The sequence below is a fragment of the Vitis vinifera genome, chromosome 7 (assembly GCF_030704535.1).
Source record: "Vitis vinifera cultivar Pinot Noir 40024 chromosome 7, ASM3070453v1".
Classification (NCBI taxonomy): Eukaryota; Viridiplantae; Streptophyta; class Magnoliopsida; order Vitales; family Vitaceae; genus Vitis; species Vitis vinifera.
In genome coordinates, this window is record NC_081811.1 from 3372786 (window position 1) to 3392759 (window position 19974).

The 19974-nt window shown below is 35.1% G+C and overlaps 3 protein-coding genes across 7 annotated transcripts; all 3 read left to right on the forward strand.

The window, feature by feature from the left end:
* Positions 1–1199: 1199 nt before the first annotated feature.
* LOC100246863 (thiamine pyrophosphokinase 1) lies at positions 1200–4529 on the forward strand. Of its 4 annotated transcripts, none has more exons than XM_019221060.2 (7): positions 1224–1520; positions 1787–1888; positions 2562–2634; positions 2714–2731; positions 3013–3114; positions 3337–3586; positions 4093–4529. In XM_019221060.2, the coding sequence occupies exons 1-7, from the start codon at positions 1510–1512 to the stop codon at positions 4209–4211; spliced, it is 675 nt and encodes a 224-aa protein (XP_019076605.1). In that variant the 5' UTR covers positions 1224–1509; the 3' UTR covers positions 4212–4529. The 4 variants fall into 4 exon arrangements, with proteins under 4 accessions (XP_002264561.1, XP_010652174.1, XP_019076605.1 ...); XM_002264574.4 differs by having other exon boundaries at positions 1225–1520; positions 1792–1888; XM_002264525.5 differs by lacking the exon at positions 2714–2731 and having other exon boundaries at positions 1200–1520; positions 1792–1888.
* A 96-nt stretch (positions 4530–4625) lies between these two features.
* On the forward strand, positions 4626–14801 carry LOC100255596 (DNA mismatch repair protein PMS1). Of its 2 annotated transcripts, none has more exons than XM_010653874.3 (12): positions 4626–5744; positions 5841–6132; positions 6693–7016; positions 8144–9403; positions 10934–11199; positions 11291–11417; positions 12323–12391; positions 12869–12942; positions 13278–13343; positions 13710–13813; positions 13990–14171; positions 14461–14801. In XM_010653874.3, exons 2-12 carry the CDS (start codon positions 5890–5892, stop codon positions 14620–14622), a joined length of 2877 nt encoding a protein of 958 aa, XP_010652176.1. In that variant the 5' UTR covers positions 4626–5744; positions 5841–5889; the 3' UTR covers positions 14623–14801. The 2 variants fall into 2 exon arrangements, with proteins under 2 accessions (XP_010652176.1, XP_010652175.1); XM_010653873.3 differs by having other exon boundaries at positions 4626–5738.
* A 1277-nt stretch (positions 14802–16078) lies between these two features.
* Positions 16079–19788, forward strand: LOC100241738 (probable U6 snRNA-associated Sm-like protein LSm4). Its single transcript, XM_002264702.5, has 8 exons — positions 16079–16249; positions 16407–16442; positions 16699–16740; positions 17072–17170; positions 17276–17353; positions 18381–18420; positions 18847–19014; positions 19481–19788. Exons 2-8 carry the CDS (start codon positions 16440–16442, stop codon positions 19501–19503), a joined length of 453 nt encoding a protein of 150 aa, XP_002264738.1. The 5' UTR covers positions 16079–16249; positions 16407–16439; the 3' UTR covers positions 19504–19788.
* Positions 19789–19974: the final 186 nt, after the last annotated feature.

Consider the following 19974-nt stretch of genomic DNA (forward strand, 5'->3'; position numbering starts at 1 on the left):
CCAAAACTTCTCATATATGGAGAAGCCTAACCGATATGATTTAAATCTGTGAATTCCTGCGATGTTATCAGGTGGTGGGCTGTAGCAACCTGCTTTTTCAGTGGCACAGCTTTAGTGCTTTACCCACAAAAAAGAAAAAAGTAAAAAACACATGCTTGTCGCCCAGTTCCCCGTCAAAGTAACCTTTTTTGAAAAATAAATAGCCTGTACTTGCAAGTTCAACTTTATTATTTTTTCCTTTTTAAAAGCAAAGAGCATGTGATGACAAAGACTATTTTAAATATATTTGATATATAATTATTTTAAAGAAAACGTTTTTCAATAAAAATATTTCAAAAATATATTTTTAAAGAGCATTTGATAATATTTTTAATAAAAATATATTTTTTTAAATCACTTTAATTTTGTTTGATAACTATTTTTTAAAATTATTTTCTAATGTTTTGTAAAATAAAAGTTTATTTAGGGACCTAAGTGTTTTTGACTATTTTTAATATATTTTAAAAATAATTTTTATATCTACCACTTTATTTTTAATTTTTTATAATTATTTTTTAAAACAATCCTAAACAACAAGTAAAAAAAAAAAAAAAGTTGCTAGTTACTAAATATATTTTTTTATTTTTTATTTAAAAAAATATAAAACTATTTTTAAAAACACTTACCAAATATATCCTTATTAACTCCTTTATATAGAAATAATATAAGTGATTTTTAAAATTTTTTAAACCCTTAACCTTTTTTAAAGTACTTTTTAAACTACAAATATTTTTTAAAAACACTTCCTGAAACTCTACCTGCACAAATGGGGAGATCTATTTGAAAAAATATATACATTTTTTTATTTTTTATTTTAAACTATTAACTCCTTGTTCAAAACCTTCACCTTTGGCCTTTTTTTTTTCCTACCATTTTTTTTCCTTATTAATTCTAATCCTTTTCATATTGTCCAATTTTTGAACCGATGTCCACTCCTCAAATCCTAGTTTTTCTCTTAAGCTTTTATTTTTGTAGATTTTGGTGAGGGAAGATTAATGGAGTGGTGGGGTGGCGGCAATATAAATTATATAATTATAGGAGTGCTTTTTTATAATTATTTTCCCTTTGACCAACTCATAAGATTTGAAACATACTTGGACGGCTGAAAGGAGCCCACGTCACGAACCATCTGAGCCCACATCTTCTCTTCAAATTAATTGTGCATCACTGCTCCAATGACCGCCTATAAACCTTTTCTGACTCACCTCCTCCTTGAACCTTCTGTCCTGTTGAGAGTTAAAAACTTCAAAAAGTCCAAATCACTCGGAGAAAGATATATTCATTTTTCTCTGCATCCTCATTTCCTCTCTCTCTCTCTCTCTCTTCCTCGTCCCTACGGCGCACGTTAGCCATGGACTTAATGCGTCACTCCTCCGCCTTCCTCCTCCCTTCGATTCCCGACGACGGTCCCCCTCCTACTTACGCCCTCGTCGTCCTCAACCAACGCCTTCCTCGCTTTACTCCTCTCGTATGGAAGCACGGTACTTGTCCTATTCCTTTCTTTTTTAGTTTTTTTTTTTCTTCGTTTAGGTTTTGATTGAGGCTCTGTTTGGTTGCTGAGAAAGTTGTGAAGAAAGAAAAGGAGATATGGAATTTTGGAACTGGCAATTCAACCGGAACCTGTTATGACTTTTGAGATTCCTTTTTCCTCTTTGGTGTGTGTTGACTATTTTTTTGTGTGGTTTATTGGAAACTAAATGGACTGCTAGGGTTATGGCTTTGGTTACATTATGGTGTGTTTGTGTAGAGCAGCACAACTGCGGCTCTGTGCGGATGGAGGAGCGAATCGTCTGTATGATGAAATGCCTGGGCTCTTGGCTGATGAAGATGGAAACGATGTCAGAAACAGGTCTCTGATTTTCTATTTTAATCTTGTTGTGGATGTTCAGATTGTAGCATATATGTTTTAAGTCCTGGTAGTTTTTGGTATTTTTCTGGTATCTGATCAGCTTATATTTGTGATTTTGTTGTTCCCCTTTTCTTGCTGAAAGAAGCTTATACCAGTTAAAGGCTTGAAAAGGGAAAGAACAGGCTGAGAATGATATATCACATGGACAGGGTTACTGAAAAATTGATAGTTTTCATGTTTAACTGAAGGGTTAGTGAAGTGTTTGTTGTTGGGATTTCTAGTTGAATCATACTTTGATTAGCATATCGTAATCTGTCTTTAACTACTCTTACCTCAACTGTTTCACAAGTCTTGGACTATTATTTGGGATTGTCATTAGCTTCAGTGCATCATTTGGCATGGAGCTTATTTATAATACTGTAATGGACAATAATTTTTCCATCACTCATCTAATTTTAAGTTTCAGGTTTCTCCAAGTTGTCAAAGTGTTAAAACAATATATCTTCTACCATATTCTTGTCATATGATATGAGTTGTCTTGAACCAAGCAGATCCTTTTACTTTCCTGTGGTGTTTTCTGTTTATTATCTTGTTCTAGTTCTTGAACATGTGGTTCTCCAGATAAATACTTGTATTAAGCAGTTACTAAAACTAACTCTTTGATTGGTTTCAGGTACAAGCCCGATGCAGTAAAAGGAGACATGGATTCAGTCAGAACTGAAGTATTGGAATTTTATTCAAACTTGGTAAATGGGCCATTCTCTTCATGCATAATCGTTCTATCAATTATACATATATTCATTTTGATAATGAACTACCATGCAGGATCCCGCTTTGAGGGAGGTGAGAGACTACTATGCCTCAGCAATCTGTGTTCTCATATCTGTCTGTGTTTAGTCAAAGCAAAACATTATACTAATGTCATTCATGAGAAAATAAAGTAGATGAGATCTAGTTCATGTTACCATGTTCAGTATGCTGAGCATACATGTATACATTGTCACAAATTCCTTTTTATCTGCAATTTACAATTTTTTGTTGGGTTGACTTCTTTACGGTATATGTTTGTATGGTCCTCAAGAAATTGATATCATAGGAGGCCTATGTTTGATTATTGAATTCAGGGAACCAAGATTGTGGATGAATCTCATGATCAGGACACCACAGATCTGCATAAGTGTATAGCATTTATTCGGGACTTCACACCAGACCTGGACAAGTCCAATGTGAGTGACTTATAATCTTTTCATAAGCTTTTTTCGTGGGATTTGTGCTGTTTTCTATGAGATTTCTGCTTTGTTTAGGTGCTGATATTCCATTCTCTTGTAACCTTCATTAGGTACTGGAAAGTGAAATATTTGTGCAGGATGCTTTTTTCTTTGCTAGGTAGTTATGAGTGTGCACACTTCAATTGGGATTTCAGTTGATGGTTGTTCTTTAAATTGCAGCTATGCATACTTGTTGCTGGAGCACTTGGAGGAAGGTTTGACCACGAGGTTGGAAACATAAATGTTCTTTACCGTTTCTCAACCATGCGAATAATCCTTTTGTCTGATGATTGCCTCATCCACCTTCTTCCAAGGACTCACCATCACGAGATCCATATCCAGTCTTCTGTAGAGGGCCCACATTGTGGGCTTGTCCCCATTGGCACACCTTCTGGCAGCACTACAACCACAGGGCTCCAATGGGATCTCAGTAAGTATACATCACATAATATACCCTTCCTGCTGTTGCTTTTGTTTACCAAAGCACAAATGGGGATTGCTATGTATATTCATGGTTTACCATTCTAGTTTTGACCAATCTACAGTTCTTGCTTGATGCATCCTGCTACTAAGAGTGCTGCTGTCATTTCACTAAAAACGAAGTGACAGCTATTTACCCTTTCTTTTAAAAATTTTTTTGGTGATTGGTGTCTTGGCTCCTCTGTACCATTCAGTGATATGTGGGTTGACATTCCTATAGCGGCATCTCCTCCTCAAAGTAATCAGGAGAAGGCATTTGGAGTTATGGTTAGGTCCTATTATTTGACTGCTCTTAAGTCATCCATGTTAGAGGTTATTGGCGATAGTGCTTGGGTGTGTTGTCATGGTGGTGTTCCTAAAGGCACATCAATTTTATCATCTTTGTTTTCTCCGTGATTCTACCAACATGATTCTGCAATTTGTGATTGGTTTGTAATTTAATCCTGTGTATTCCAGATGACACGGAGATGAAATTTGGTGGATTGGTAAGTACATCAAACATTGTGAAAGGAGACAAGATAACAGTGCAATCAGATTCAGATCTTCTTTGGACGATATCGATTAAAAAGGTGTGAAGTATACTGCTCTTTGGATGCCTTTAATCTGGATCTAGATGACGAAGTCTTCCCTGTCTTCCCTGTCGGGGTGAAGCTGCATATATAGTTGTTTTCATGCCACTATTGGTCCCATATTTTTTCTCATAGTTATATTAGATGTTTTTAGCTTCTTCTGTACAATATTTACTTTCCATTTAATTGTATGTAGTTAATTCTGTTTCAATTCCCAAGAGGAACTAGAAATCTTCCTATTCTTTTTGATGTGTTGGCTTTCTTGGTATCAAGTCGTTGTAGTATGCTACTAATAAGATGGTCAAAACGTGCTTGTTTCCAACATCCTTTACATTTTTTTTTAATTATCCTTTGAAGTACTTTAATGTTGGAGTGTCATCATCCTTGTGGGGATCTCACTATATACCATTTTATAGCCAGCAGTTTCATGCAGGCGTGTACCTGTCCTTTCTCCCACGTTCTTAGACTTGATAACAGTGTGAACTTTATTTACCACAATATTTCACTTAGATATTTTACAGTTGTTGGCATTCAAACAGATGTAATTCCATTGATGAAAGTTGGAAAGTTCAGTGCAGCCACTTCCCAAGACAACCAATTGCTGAAATATGCCAGCCACTTTGTACTCCACCAAGCCTTTTTGGCCAATCCGTCGTGTGCAACGTTGAACTTGACTCATTAGGCATAGCCGTCACCATCACTCCTGAGTCTTCTATCATCATATTTATCACGCATCGAGCTACATGGTTATACCGGAGGGTCTATGCCCTGTTGTCCTATGTCTGGTAACAGGTAGAAGATAAATCAAAATTCAGAACATTGTTTTAAAGAACAAAAGAACCTTTTGAAAAGTGAACTGTTCAAGCTATGTGGTGCTTTCTATGTGATAATTGCAAGTTGGAAGTTTCGGGTTCTCAAGGGTTAAGGATGTGGACCCAAACTCCCTCGTCACTGCAGAAAAACAAGAAAGGTTGGAGCAGAAACAAGGAAGAACAACTATAATCTAGAAAATACCGAAACGTTCTACTTAATGAACTAGGAATTATGGGAAATATATATGAAATACCCTCTTGGCTATGGTGATGATTTTTCTTCATCATTTTTCTATTAAGGTTGAAGACAATACAGTGATACACCACACAAGAAGATTCGTTGCTGAAGAAGATTTGTCCTTATCACAGTTTTTTTTTTCTTTCTTTTTTGGATCAAATCTGACAAAGTGTGCATTTGAACACCTGAAGAGAGAAAAACCAAGAGCCTGTGATTCATTAAAAATTTACATTTCAGCTGTGAGTCAAAAACTAAGGAAGAAGGTAGTGTATTATTCTATGACAGAAGAAAACGGAGAAAAGCGAACAGGAAAAAACCATAAACGACAACGTTTTGAGAGGGTGAAGTAGTTAGAAAACGGAACAAATTAAACGACGTCGTTTGAGTTTTACCCCTTCTTCCCACGCGTGCACACTAAACGGGCTTCGGCCCTCCTCTCAGATTTGGCGGCAAAAAACCTAACAACTGCAACTGCGAACTAGGGTTTGTGTAATCTCTCTTGTCGATCTTGTTTTTCAATTTTCAACTCATTCTTGCTTTTCAGTCTATTCCTCACCTTCTATGGTTTATTCATGCGAATTGTAGGCAATGTTAATGATTATGATGACGTGATTTTATCTGATTGGAAGAAGTGATGAGTTCAATGGAAGGAGCAGCACAATCTGAGTCTCCAACAATTAGGGCCATAAATAAGGGTGCAGTTCATCGTATTTGCTCCGGGCAAGTGATTCTAGATCTTTCTTCAGCTGTCAAGGAGTTGGTTGAGAACAGCTTGGACGCCGGCGCCACTAGCATCGAAATCGCTTTGAAGGAGTACGGCCAAGAATGGTTCCAAGTCATCGATAATGGCTGTGGCATTTCGCCGAATAATTTCAAGGTATTTTTGCTTTGTTAGCTTAAGAATTGAGTGCTTTGTTTCTGTTTTCAATTTATATGAATTTTGTGGTTTAAGTCGACAGCTTATGTCCTTTTTAGCTTTAGTTATGCCTAGTGCCTGTATTCAATTTAAATAGTCTGTTTGGTTTCTGACAAATAGCCCCAGAGAAAAGGGAAGACAAAATTTAGCTATGATGTTATCATTCTATTTTCCCCCCTTCAAATGATAGAAAACTCAACCCAATTAACCAAAATTTTGCACTTGAAATTTGGGTTTTTCCTCTTGAATTCTAATAATAACAATTCTTGAATTCAAAATATTGATTTTTTTCTTTGTTTTATTAACTAAATTTTTAATTTTCAATGCATTCTTAGCAACTAAATACCAACAAAAAAAAAAAAAAAAGTTTCAAAAAACAATGCCTTCAGAACTTATTTCTGTTTGGTTTGCTACTTTTCAATTTCAACATGCTATTAGCTATTAAATGATGGTTTTTTGTTTGTATAACATTGGCATTTTACTGCTTAGCTGTATTCATCGTCTTGCTTTGATTTTTGCAGGTTCTTGCCCTTAAGCATCATACTTCTAAATTAATTGATTTTCCTGATCTTCAATCCTTGACCACTTTTGGCTTTAGAGGGGAGGCACTGAGTTCCCTCTGTGCACTTGGGAATTTGACTGTCGAAACAAGAACAAAAAATGAATCGGTTGCAACACACCTGACCTTTGATCATTCAGGTTTACTAAGAGATGAAAAGAAAACAGCACGTCAAATTGGTACCACTGTCACTGTTAAGAAGTTGTTCTCCAATTTACCAGTGCGAAGCAAAGAATTTAGTCGCAACATACGCAAGGAATATGGAAAGCTTATTTCTTTATTGAGTGTGAGCCTCTATTTTCCATCATATTGCTTGAGTTTGTTTGATACAGTAGAAATGGGTTTGGTTTATCCCTGTCATTCTCCAGGTTTTACAGCAGCTGCTTGGGATTGACTAAATGTTTTCCAAGTATTGATAATTTCTAAAATAATGATAGTTGCTCCAGTGGCTGTAAATAACTGGCACAACACCTTGTCACATTGACTTTATTTTGATAGTTCATCATCATGCAATACTTCCTTAGAATTAACTGAAACTTTTAAACCCTTGCACTTATGATATGAATTTTTGGACCTTGCCAGTACCCCCTGCAGCAGCTGGTAGTTGAAAGAAGTGGTGGTGGTGCTGGAGGAGTGGCCATGTTAAGGGTGTGATGCTGCTGAAAATGTAAGTTGACAATGGTGGACATGATGATAGTGGTAGGGTGGAAGAGTTGGAACTTGGAAGTGGTGGAATTGGATGGTGATGGTGCAGGTGTGATATTACGCTTGCAATATTGGGAGGCTGGGAAAGATAGAGGTGGTGGTAGAGTGGCAATGGTAGAGGTGTGATGGTGGTGAAAATGAAGTGTGGCAGGGATGGACATGGTGTAGTGGTGGGGCGGAAAAGGGTGGCAGTGGTGGAATTTTAATGGTGGTTGTGTTTGGCATGTTAGTGGTTGCTGCAATGATTAACATGGGGAGTTGAGATGATGGTGATGGTTCACCACCTAGAAAGACGCTTTTTCCACGGATTCTTGTGTCAGAAAATGCTACTTAACATAATTGTCAAATATTTTCTTGTTTGTTATAATTTGAATGTCATTTCACTTGATGTTCTACACTTCTAGTTGCTATCACGTGACTTATTATATGTATATCATGTTGTATGAGGCATTACCATCTTGAAACTTGTTAATTTACATAGGGGCAATCTCTCCAGTTGATTGGGGGTATTCTTCAGCTTCTCCATTCCCAGTGCTTAGACTTGAGGGGTTATGAAGTGACCAAAAAATAGCTATTTGGATTTTTTTATTAGCAAAACAGCTATGTGATATTCCCTTGAATGAGTGGATCAATTATCTCTTTTTACTTTGATTTTTGAGTGATGTAAATGTGCACCATCTTATTCACATGCTATTTCTTAATTTTCAGGCCTACGCTCTTATTGCTGGAGGAGTTCGGTTAGTCTGCACCAATACAACTGGAAAAAATGTGAAATCAATGGTTCTTAAAACACAAGGTAGCGGTTCCCTGAAAGATAACATTATAACAGTGTTTGGCATGAACACCTTCAACTGCTTAGAGCCTCTGAATATATGTTTGTCTGACAGTTCCAAAGTTGATGGCTTTGTTTCTAAGTCTGGATATGGCAGTGGACGGACTTTGGGAGATAGACAATTCTTTTTTGTAAATGGTCGGCCGGTAGATATGCCTAAAGTTGGCAAGCTTGTGAATGAGTTATATAAAGGAGCAAACTCCAGGCAGTATCCCATTGCAATAATGAATTTTACTGTTCCAACTCGAGCATATGATGTCAATGTAACACCGGACAAAAGAAAAATATTCTTTTCTGATGAAGGCTCCATATTGCACTCCCTAAGAGAGGGATTAGAAAAAATCTATTCCCCAAGTCTCACCAGTTATTCTGTTAATAGATTTGAGGAGCCTACAGAGGAGACCGATAATTCTGAACTAAATCCTCCTCAAACACAAATTCTTTCGTCGTCGAAACAATTATTTCCAGATGGCAGTGATCTTCAGGAAGAAGCACACAGTGAGGAACAAATTACAGAGGACCAAATTCCTTCAAAGATGGTCAAAAGTAGCACTGAGAACATGCATGCTGTCAAGGAAATGGACCACAGTTATGACAAAGATTCAATTGAGAAGGACTTTTCTCTTCGAGTCCATGGTATTAAGAAGGCAGATAGCTTTCCCAAGTGGGACAGTGAGAAAACGACAATGACCATCAATAGTGATACAATTGATCATCAAGTTCTATCTCTTTCAGAAATGGTTGTAAAAGGCGCTGTTGGAAATAAAGGTTCATCCAGTCATTCAAGCTACATTCAATCATTTGGAAATAAAGGTTCATCCAGTCATTCAAGCTACTTTCAATCATCACTATCCAAATTTGTAACAGTAAATAAAAGGAAGCATGAAAATATTAGTACAGTGTTATCTGAAGCCCCTCTCCTAAGAAACCAAACCCCTAATTGTCAGTTAAAGAAAAACAACTCTGAGATGCATGCTCTGGTTTCAAGATCCTTTGTTAACCATCAGAAAACTAATGATTCTGCTGGAATTATTGAGAGTGAGCCTTCCAAGTTTCTTGGAGTAGACAGCGCCTTTGATGCAACTGAAAACCCACATTATTCTGGAGGAAACATTAATGATGAGAAAGCTGGAGAGGTATGAGAATCTGTAATCCTGCTGAACCACACTTAAAGTTAAAAGTGCGCTTGTTTTTATGATTAAAACCTGACAATATCTCCTTTCCATTTTTATATGTTATATTCTTTGCTTGTTCCTGTCACACATGTAATCATCTATTCTGATCTAAAAAAATGTAGTTTCTAGCCTGAAGTTGTAGCACAGAGGGCTTTGTTTGTGATGCGGTTAAAAAATTATTCGGGTTCTTTCACTCCATTGTAATAAAGGATTGTTTATGAGAACATAGAGGAAGTTGTCTAAGAATTCTGGCATGTTTGTAGAAATTGACAGGCAAAGATGTTTCAATGGTTTATTTATTTTCAAAAATACCAATGCCAACAGTTTAAGGCAACATATTTCTACCCAAATAACTTTTGTATATCTTCCATAATGCCTTGGGAAGTCAAAAAATAACTATTTGCCTGTTCACTGTGGAAAACCCTTGAGTTTCAAAACCACAGATGTTTAGATAACCTAATGTTACTTGGCTTTGAAGATTGTTGTTAGGTTTTAGTTACTAACCTAATCATTCTACCTGCTTCATGTGTAGTACACAATTTTTATGGTAGTATTATTGGCCAGAGGAGTTATAAGAGCATTGCAAAGGTTATTCAATTGGCATACATGCATTGGAAAAACACCATAAGGCATAATCTTCAAACTTTTTTCTATAGTTTCTAGGTAAGACAAAATGTAATACATCCCCTGATGTTAAGTAAAAACCTCGATCTTCCTCTTTGGTTTACTTCTTGTAATATTTTAGATACATATGGCCCGCTGCTCATATAGGTATTTTCTTCCTCAATGCTTGATTTGTGTTCTTCTTCACTTATCCTGTATCCAACATTTGCTAAGTTTTAAAATGCTCAATCATGACTCCATAACTTATAACGGTAGAGAAACTTGGCAGTTCTTGGGAAGTTGGTTTTTTAACTTGACACAATGGATTACTAAAATTCTCTGATTTTGTTGATAAATTTTGGATATGACTAATTTAATCAACGGGCATAGTTGGGTACTATGAAATACCTATGTTGTCAAAATCCTTACAACCACATTTGTTTGAGATTTAAATAAAGTATTTGGAACTGATTGTGCAATAGTTTAAATAAAGGATATGGATTCACCTCATCTCATGTGCAGAACATGAGTTCTTAGTTTGTGAAGCTGGTAAATTGAGATAATTGGTGGGTACTCATTTTGGTGATTTGACTGGAACTATGACCAATAAAAAATATCAGTTTTTATGTCGGTGTTCTGAGCTAAAACATTTTGTATATTGTACTTCTGCAGAAAGAGAATTTGATCCTCCAGAGTAAAATAGGTTCAAGTTATAGTTTCTAGGAACTTTATGAGAATCCATTCTATACCTATGCCCCTTTTGAAACTGTGGTCATGTGTTAGAAATTATATGGTGGTAATCATGGATGTCCCCTTCAATATCTACTTATTGCTCTTAATTGTAGTTTGAGTTCTTCTGTTTCTGAGTTCAATTATTCCATTTTCTAGGACTTGGAGAATCATGAAACACCATTGCCTCCTGCTGATGTGGCAACAACTGCTTCACTGAGTGAAGAAAAAAATATTTCAGATCTTTCAGGTGTAGCTTCTGCAGTGCAAGACACTCCTGTGCTGGACACTCCTATGCCTTCTTCTGATTTGAAGATATGTTCCACGTTGCAATTTAGTTTTGAAGAGTTAAGGACAAGGAGGCATCAGAGGTTGTCAAGGTTGCAATCTAGCTCTTATAAATGTGGAAGAACAACGACTGAAAGGTTTATAAAGTGGAAACTTCCCTTCAAAACTGGAAAAGGCTTAATTCCATTCTGTTCTTTGAGTGATTTAGCCCTTAATGGTTACTGATAGGTGCTACTCTGCTGCAACACTGGAGTTTTCTCAACCTGAAAATGAGGAACGAAAAGTAAGGGCTCTAGCTGCAGCTACTACCGAGTTGGAGAAACTTTTCAAGAAACAGGACTTTGGAAGAATGAAGGTTGTACACTTTTTTTTCATATTTTTATATACACATGCATTCAAACATTGGCTCACTGCAGAATTATGTTTACCATGCCAGGTTTGCTTGGCAGGCAATTTTTTTTTCCCATTGATATGGAAAATTTGATGCCATGCCAGAAACACTCTGCTGGGCTTTTGAGCCTTTTTTGGGAGATACACATGCTCTTCATCAAGCTATCTAAATATAGCTCAACTGGTCAAACTGCCAAAATATATAGGCAGAGGCCGGGTGTTTCTCTAAAGATGTTGGTTTTGGGTAAATGATGATTTCAAATGAATTGGATTTGGGTTAAGGCTTGTCTCCCCATCAACGTGAAGCCACCTTATAGTGCTTCAAATTGTTGTTAAATTTTTCAAGCATACACTTGTTGGCCCCAGAGAAACTGGTCTGGATTTTTCTGGGCCATTTTGGATCTATTTGCTGAAACTTTATCCCTTTCTGGTTCTTGTTTTCTACATATGTACTACATGAATGCACATTCTAGGCGCATATATAGGTATTGTATACAATCAGTCCAGAACAAGAGCTCAACAATCTGATTCTATTGAAAATAGTTGGAAGCACACAATAAAGCCAGTCTACTTATTTTTCCTGCCACTAATTTAAGATTTATGTGCTTGCTTTCTGGTCATTGACAAATGTCTGTTAAGAAAACAACTTTTGTTTCTGAGGTTGCTTTTGTCTAAGTTTATCCTAGTAATTCTCATCTACAATCAGCTATGCTTATAATTAAAGCTTGTCTCTTAGAGTTTTGGGGTAACTTGTCCTAGAAATTATAATTCTAATTCATTCTTAGCCATTAGCTATATGCATAGCTTGTTTATCTTTGGTTTTAGACTTAATAATATCAGTCATGAGCAACGTTTCTTCTTGTGTCATAGGTGATTGGGCAATTCAATCTTGGTTTTATCATTGGAAAGTTAGATCAAGATCTATTTATTGTGGATCAGGTAATTTCCCTCCATGCTTCTGAACTTCTATTTCTCAATTCTACATTTAGTGGAACATTTATGTTCTAATGGCAAATGTAGTAGGCACCTTGGAGCGAAATCCTAGTAGATAAGATCATGTGATTTGGAAGAGGCTTCCAAGTTCATTGGAATTAGCTTATGCAAGTAACAGAGATCAGTCTGATACTGATAAACCGAGCTATAGTGTATGATGATGGAGTGAGTTTTTCATCGTTACAGTGATGGCCACAATCCTGAAAAAGAGGATAAAACATGGAACAGTGTACCATTATAGAAAGAAATTAAATGGAAGAAAGATAATTCATTCTTTGGAAAATTAATTTCATGAATACAACAGTAAACTCATGTAAAACTTGAGTTTACATATCACATATGGTGGGTATGTTCAAATTTGCCAGATTTTAATTGCATGTTTTTCATGAGAATCAAAATCTTAATATGGGTTTCTCTTTTCAGCATGCTGCAGATGAAAAATACAATTTTGAGCATCTGGCACAATCAACTGTCTTGAACCAGCAGCCTTTGCTTCGGTATGGTGTTCAGAATATTCATGAAGTTACTTCCATTGAACTTCTTTGTGTTTCTTACACAATAGGGTACCTATTGCAGTGACATGGAATTTCATTGTAGGATGAATGGATTACTCATTCTTATTTTCAAAAAGCATGTTTAAAACCAAAAACTTTTATATATTTAATTATTTATTTGAGATCATAAAAACACTTAAATGTTTTGGAATTGGTGACCTTACTTTCTTCACCTTTCAGTAGTTCCCCTCATGCATTTCCCATTTTCCTCTGCTTGTGCGAAACTCTTTTTTCATACAGTAACTTCTGATTTGTTTCTTCTCATTTCATATATGTAGGCCATTGAGGTTGGACCTATCTCCTGAAGAAGAAGTAATTGCTTCCATACATATGGATATAATCAGGTGCAGTCTTCATTTGAATCTTTATTCTTTTCCTCTCAGCAGCTCATTACTCTCTTTCTCCCCCCTGAGACATGTGAACTTGTTTTCTTTGAAGATCTCCAAAATTATGTTGTTGAAGTTATAAGCTAGTTCTCAGTTGCCTTTTCTTGTTTGCAAACTTTCATCACATTCATTTATCCTATTTCAGGTAGGAAATGCATCTTGAGTAATTCAATTTCTTACAGTTACCAGTAGCCCAGGGTTTAAGTTTTTTGGGTCTCTCTGTTTTCTTTTTGTTTTTTCCCCCCAATTTTTTCTTGTTCTTTCCTGGACCTAGTATAGTTTTTGTCTGATTGTGATATGCATTCTGGTATTCTCCATTATCAGGAAAAATGGGTTTGCTTTGGAAGAGGATCTACATGCCCCTCCTGGTCAAAGATTCAAACTAAAAGCTGTTCCCTTCAGTAAAAACATAACTTTTGGAGTTGAAGGTAATCCTTTTGAGACAAAACTATGGTATGTTGATTATAAAATATTTAAGCATGCAGCCATTATCCAATAGTCAGTCTGATATTGCACCTGAGCATGCAGTACTCTCTCAGTTTCACAGGGTTATCTCGTAAATATGGCATTGTGCACAAGATTATAATCACATCTCTTTGAACAGATGTTAAGGAGCTTATTTCTACTCTTGCTGATGGTCAAGGGGAATGCTCAATCCTTGGTACTTACAAAATGGATACTTGTGACTCTATTTGCCCATCGAGAGTCCGTGCAATGCTAGCATCACGTGCCTGCAGATCATCTGTTATGATTGGAGATCCACTTGGAAGAAAAGAGATGCAGAGGGTAGTAATTCTACATTTAATTATATTACTTTCTAAAAAGGAAAAAGGAAAAAATAAGAACTCTGGGCATAATTAGTAACTTAATATTTCTCATATTAAGCTGCAAAGGCCAGTGCTTTTTTATTTTTTGTCTCCTCTAATATCTGAGAAGAAATCCTATTAGAATTCCATGCCCTTCTGATTTTTACCAATTTAATTTTCAGGATATCCTATCAATATTTGCATTTTGCATCCTTAAACGTAGGCTTAAAACTGCTCACATTTTTCTGTACTGCACTTGATTATTACAGATACTAGAGCATCTTTCAGACCTGAAGTCACCCTGGAATTGCCCACATGGTAGGCCAACCATGCGACACTTGGTCGACTTAACAACCATCTACAAAGTACATTCAAATGATGCAACAGTGGATGAACCCTGCATCAATGAACCATGCCCACCCTTCTCTTAACTTATTTTTGTTGTCTCTGTAAATTCTTGCGACCATCTGCCTCTACAAGAATGTAAAGCACCCAATCTAGTGATGTGTTACAATAACTGCAACTCTGGTCTTCCCCTGAGGGTGAAAACCCATCTTTTTCTTACAGATTGTTAGCATTGATATGGGGAAGGGAGATTCATTTTTTTGCATTAATGTAGTTAACATTGCTTTCCTGGTGGTAGGATAGCGTTCCCCGCAGTCACACTGGAGCCCAAATGCTGTGGTTCAAAGCCTGCTTTTCATGCTTTTTGTAGGTGTTGTAGCGCCACCTTGTTCCCCACCTCTCCTCCATTTTTATTGATTTATTTTCCTTTATTTATGGCTTTGGTACTTAACATGACAATTAAGTTTTAGTTTTTGTTTTTAAAATCAGAAAATTATAGTAACTCTTATATAAAATATAAAAATTGTGAGTTGTTTATAAGAAAAAGGTCATTATTTTAAGATATGTCTAAAAAATTGAAGTATTAAAAAAAATTTGTTACCTCAAATTTTAAAATATTTTAAAGTGATTTTTAAAAATGTAAGTAAAATTTGTACTTTTTATATAAAATATTTTATTTTTGTATGGAAGTTTCTATTTTTGAAAATGAAAAATAAAAAAATGTATTATTATTTGTTTGAGAAGTGTTTTCGAAAATATTTAAAAAAAAATAATATTTTAGAATATTTTTTAAAAATTATTTGATGTTTTTAAAATAAAAGTTTATTTAAGAACTTAAAAATTGAAATACTCTTAACCTATTTTTTATTTTTAAAAACAAATTTAATTTATAGTGTTCTATTTTTAATTATTTTTTAAAACAATCCTAAAAATGTAAAAAAAAAAAATTATATGATAATACTATGTTTCCTATTTTTATCTATACACTCATGTGAAAAAAATTTGAACTTAAATTTATAAAATATAAATTTCAAATATTTATTTAAAAAATAATTAATATTTCATATATTTTTAATAAAAAAATACTATCTTTAACTATTCAAGTATGATGTAGGTACTACATTTTACTATTTTAAATACTACTTTTAATCGATGAGTATATAAAACTTGAATTATTTTTAAGGGATTTCTATTTTATAATTATTTTTACGTGATGGTGTGAAAACTCATTTTCTCATTCTATTTAAGTGGTTATCAAATATATAATTTTAATTTTTTTCTTAAAAAATAATTATCAAATAAAGCCTAAAATTTCAATTTAAGAATTGAATTTTTTATTACTAAAACATACAAAATTGATATTATAAAAATATTAGAGAAGCAAAACTGCTTATAAATTTTTACAAAAGTTATTTGGATGGTAATACATCATTGTTTTAATTAATGAAAATAAAGTGTTCAAATTAATTATATAAGCATTTATTATTATTATTATTATTATTATTAGATAAATAAAAATACAAATACAATTATCATTAGATAAAATAATGTGGGGCTCAGTATTTAAGTTTGCTCCGACCTGCGGAACTCTCTGACTTACAAGACCTCTTCAGCTGAAGCGCCTGCGGAGGAAGATCCTTCGAACGACGTTGTTTTCTGTTTTGGTTTTGCGTTTGGCTTCATCCTTTCTTCTCCACTCCAATCTCACCGCAGGTACTTGTCTCCTTCCAAAACCCTTCATTCTTTGAGATCTCGCGTGTGGTTCGCCTACAATTCTTCTGCTTCTGTTTGTTGTCGGCTAGGGTTTTCAAAGCCCTTCGTTTGCTATTCTAATGACGACTTTGTTATTTATTTATTTATTTTTCGCCAGGCTGGGTGTTCTGCTTTTTGTGCCCTAGTAAAAATGGTACGTTCCTGATGATTACTTCCGTTTGGTTGCTGAGAAATGGAAAGATAATTTTGAAATATTGTTTTCTGCTGTTTTTTGATTTAATGATATGAGAGGAATTTAACACGAACAAAAGGCTCCATAAGAAGATTCAATATTTTTACTTAATTTATGTATTTATGCGCTTCTCAGTATCCAGATGGAGCATTAGGGTTTTCTTTTGGTTCAATTGTTGGTTTTGGTGTTTTCACTAACTTGATTCTTGTCGCCGCAGCTTCCTCTCTCCCTATTGAAAACTGCGCAAGGGCATCCTATGGTAAGTGTTTTATCTTTGTATGGGTGATTTTCAATTTGCAATCAATCTCCTTGGGATCCATTTCTTTTCGGGAAAATGTTTTCCTCTAGAAAATTCCTTCTTTTTTAGGGCTCTATTGTCCCAATCTGTATTTTGTTGTGAAGTTCTCCTCTGATAAATTTTGGAAAAAAAAAAAACATCTCCTCACACTAGAATTTTTTAAATTTTCTTGTCAAGGATTTTCATGAATAACCTCAGATGAAAACAAGCAGAGCCTCGATGTAAAATTTTCTTTAAGAGTTAGCATCTCACTTCGTGACCTGTAACTTATACTGCTTGTATGTTGTGATAGTTGGTGGAGCTTAAAAATGGAGAAACTTACAATGGGCATTTGGTTAACTGTGATACTTGGATGAACATTCATCTTCGGGAAGTTATCTGTACCTCAAAAGTAATCAACTCTTTAATTGACTGTTCTTGTTTGTTGTTTACTTCTTATTTACCTTGACAGTTCTTGTTTGCTCTTCAAATTCATGTTTCATCCGATTTAATGTAGGATGGAGATAGGTTTTGGAGAATGCCTGAGTGCTACATCCGTGGGAATACAATTAAATATCTTCGAGTTCCTGATGAGGTATGTCTGAAATCTTCCTCACATGTTTAAGCTAAATCTATGACCTTACAGTGCATTCTTGTTACGTTCTTTGCTTAGTTGTCTTTTGGTCCTATTTTGTATACTTATTTTCTCCTTCGACCTAGTGGAATTCATCTAAAAATTTTTACACCATAATGGGAATTGTACACTCATTTACACAATAATTTTTCCTGTGATCCATTTGTTCTGTCTTACACCCCTGTTAGAACAGTCTTGGAAGGACCAACTTTGCTTCTCATTATGTTGGGCAGAAGTTTTTTTTGTCTAATTGATTTATTAATCATTGGGAGCTTCAAAAACCATTTGGTTTGAGTTTTTGGCCAATATTTGGTTTTATTTTATTATTATTATTATTATTATGGGTGGAGAGGTTTGGAAGGATCAAAGTTGTGCTGGTATAGACTGGTGTTTATAATTTTGTAAAGAATTAATTGTTTCTTTACTTCAAATGTATTGACTTGGGATACGCCGGTTTTTTTTTTTTTTAACGGGTGGAGGGGTTTGGAAGGATCAAAGTTGTGCTGGTATAGACTGGTGTTTATAATTTGGTAAAGAATTAATTGTTTCTTTACTTCAAATGTATTGACTTGGGATATACCAGTTGTGAAAACAACATACTAGTATCGGCCATCATGGTTCTTGAATCAATGTGCTGTTTCAGAGTAGTACTATTTTTCAGGTGAAGGACTTGGAAATAGAGATTTAGTACTTGAAACTGAAAGGAGTGACTGATAAAAGCAATTCTTCTTTATAAAAAAAAAAAGCCTTAAAAAAAGGTGCTTCGTAAAAAACTTTGAAAACAGTACCTGAAATCTCTTTTTGATAACTCAGTGGTTATTACAATTTTGGCTTCAGAGATTTAATGCGCATGTAAAACTGAATTTTGCTAAAGACTTTTACAGAAGAGTGTACTTTTTTTATCTTTCTGCATGTTTTTTTTCTATTGTTTCTTCTGATGTGTTAGTGTCTATGCCATTGATCAATCACTGATGCCTTTGCATTTCAGGTAATTGATAAAGTTCAAGAAGAAACCAAGAACCGAGCAGGTATGAATAGCAACACTTTTTCAACCTGTTTCTTTTATTGAAATGGGAATGGTAATTGATCTGGATCTTCCCTATAGAAGAGAAGAATCTTTCATTTGCTTTAAATAGAAATATTGTAAAAGAAGTCTCACCCTTTGCAGAGAAATTGAGGTTTCTTAGTTTATGACCAATTAACCTCATTTTGGTGGGACTTAATATCATAGTTGTACTGGCCATTTATTGTGCAAATCAATTCCAGCCTTCACAATCATAGGCATCATATTCTATTTACCTAGAGTACATGTTACTTTCTGCTGAATGTTGCTCCCATGGTTCTGTTAGGTGTTCTTGGACAATTTTGCACTTTTCTAGCATTGAATTCTTTCAGAATTGCATACATACTAGGAATTTGGATTTTTTATGTGTTGCTTTATTTGGCTTTTTCAGATAGGAAGCCACCTGGGGTAGGGCGTGGAAGAGGCAGAGGCAGAGAGGACGGTTCTAGTGGGAGGCCAGCGAAGGGCATTGGGCGTGGCCTAGATGATGGAGGTGCTAGAGGCATGGGTGGAGGCCGAGGTAGAGGTGGGCCTGGTGGAAAGACAGGTGGAAGTAGAGGTAAAGCTTTTCCATTCCCATCATTACAAAATATATATATATATATATAAGTAAATAAATAAACGAAGTTTTGAGAATGTGAAGCTTATTATATGAAAAGGCTGCTACTTGAATATTCAAGGAATCTGTTTGATATTAATCATCTTTAAGATGGATTTTAATCCCCAATTAGACTCTGCCAAATGCACAAGAAGTTGAAGTTACTCAGAAGTTAAAGACAACTTGCAATTTTCTGTGGTTTTTCTGGTATTGAGCAAGGTTTTGTGGATTAGTATATTAGATCATTCTCCAAATTTAAAATGACCTGAAGCTTTGGGAATGCTAATACATGCAGAGAAAGAATGTAGTAGGCCTGTCCATTTTTGCATTTTCTAATGAACTATAACCGTTATTGGTTGTAGCTTGCAATGAAACTAGCTAGCTATACATGAATCCACACAACTTACGCATCTGCTTTTGCTGACAGGTGGAGGACGAGGACGAGGTTGATACAAGTTTCTGATAAACTGAGGCAAGTTTGCCACTTTTAAAGGCATTTTGCTCCCAATTTATGTCTGAAGTGAGGGTGGTGTATGGAAATTTCGATTTTCAATGTTTTTTAATGTGTTGGAATGAGCACAGCTGAAAAGGGGACGTGTTGAGGTTTATTCCTGATTTAATGTTAGTGGTATTTTAGAAGACAGAAAGGCTTTCTTTGTAATCTCTGTTTTTCTGCCGTTGGTCTTACAAGGTTTTCTGGGTTTTGAAACAAATGCAATTAACCTATTACTATCACCTTATACTCTCTCCTTTTGCTCCAAGAGCGCAAGGGATCCCTTGCACTCCCGATAAATGGTTAATAATGTTATCCTAGAGTCGAAATTTCTGTACAAAATTCTTCTCTTATGCCTTAAATATCTTTATAAGATCCTTGGAACAAAAATGATCCCTGGTACACTTCCTTTTGATGGGCTACCTATT

Excerpts from the sequence above, each read along its gene's own strand:
- LOC100241738 (XM_002264702.5), top strand. Across the intron at positions 16,741-17,071 it reads CTGCGCAAGGGCATCCTATG|TTGGTGGAGCTTAAAAATGG; the intron begins GTAAGTGTTTTA and ends ATGTTGTGATAG. Across the intron at positions 17,354-18,380 it reads ATCTTCGAGTTCCTGATGAG|GTAATTGATAAAGTTCAAGA; the intron begins GTATGTCTGAAA and ends TTTGCATTTCAG.
- LOC100255596 (XM_010653874.3), top strand. The coding sequence starts at position 5,890 with ATGAGTTCAATGGAAGGAGCAGCACAATCTGAGTCTCCAACAATTAGG. Across the intron at positions 6,133-6,692 it reads TTTCGCCGAATAATTTCAAG|GTTCTTGCCCTTAAGCATCA; the intron begins GTATTTTTGCTT and ends TGATTTTTGCAG. Across the intron at positions 7,017-8,143 it reads AGCTTATTTCTTTATTGAGT|GCCTACGCTCTTATTGCTGG; the intron begins GTGAGCCTCTAT and ends CTTAATTTTCAG.
- LOC100246863 (XM_002264574.4), top strand. The coding sequence starts at position 1,391 with ATGGACTTAATGCGTCACTCCTCCGCCTTCCTCCTCCCTTCGATTCCC. Across the intron at positions 3,115-3,336 it reads CAGACCTGGACAAGTCCAAT|CTATGCATACTTGTTGCTGG; the intron begins GTGAGTGACTTA and ends TTTAAATTGCAG. Across the intron at positions 3,587-4,092 it reads AGGGCTCCAATGGGATCTCA|ATGACACGGAGATGAAATTT; the intron begins GTAAGTATACAT and ends TGTGTATTCCAG.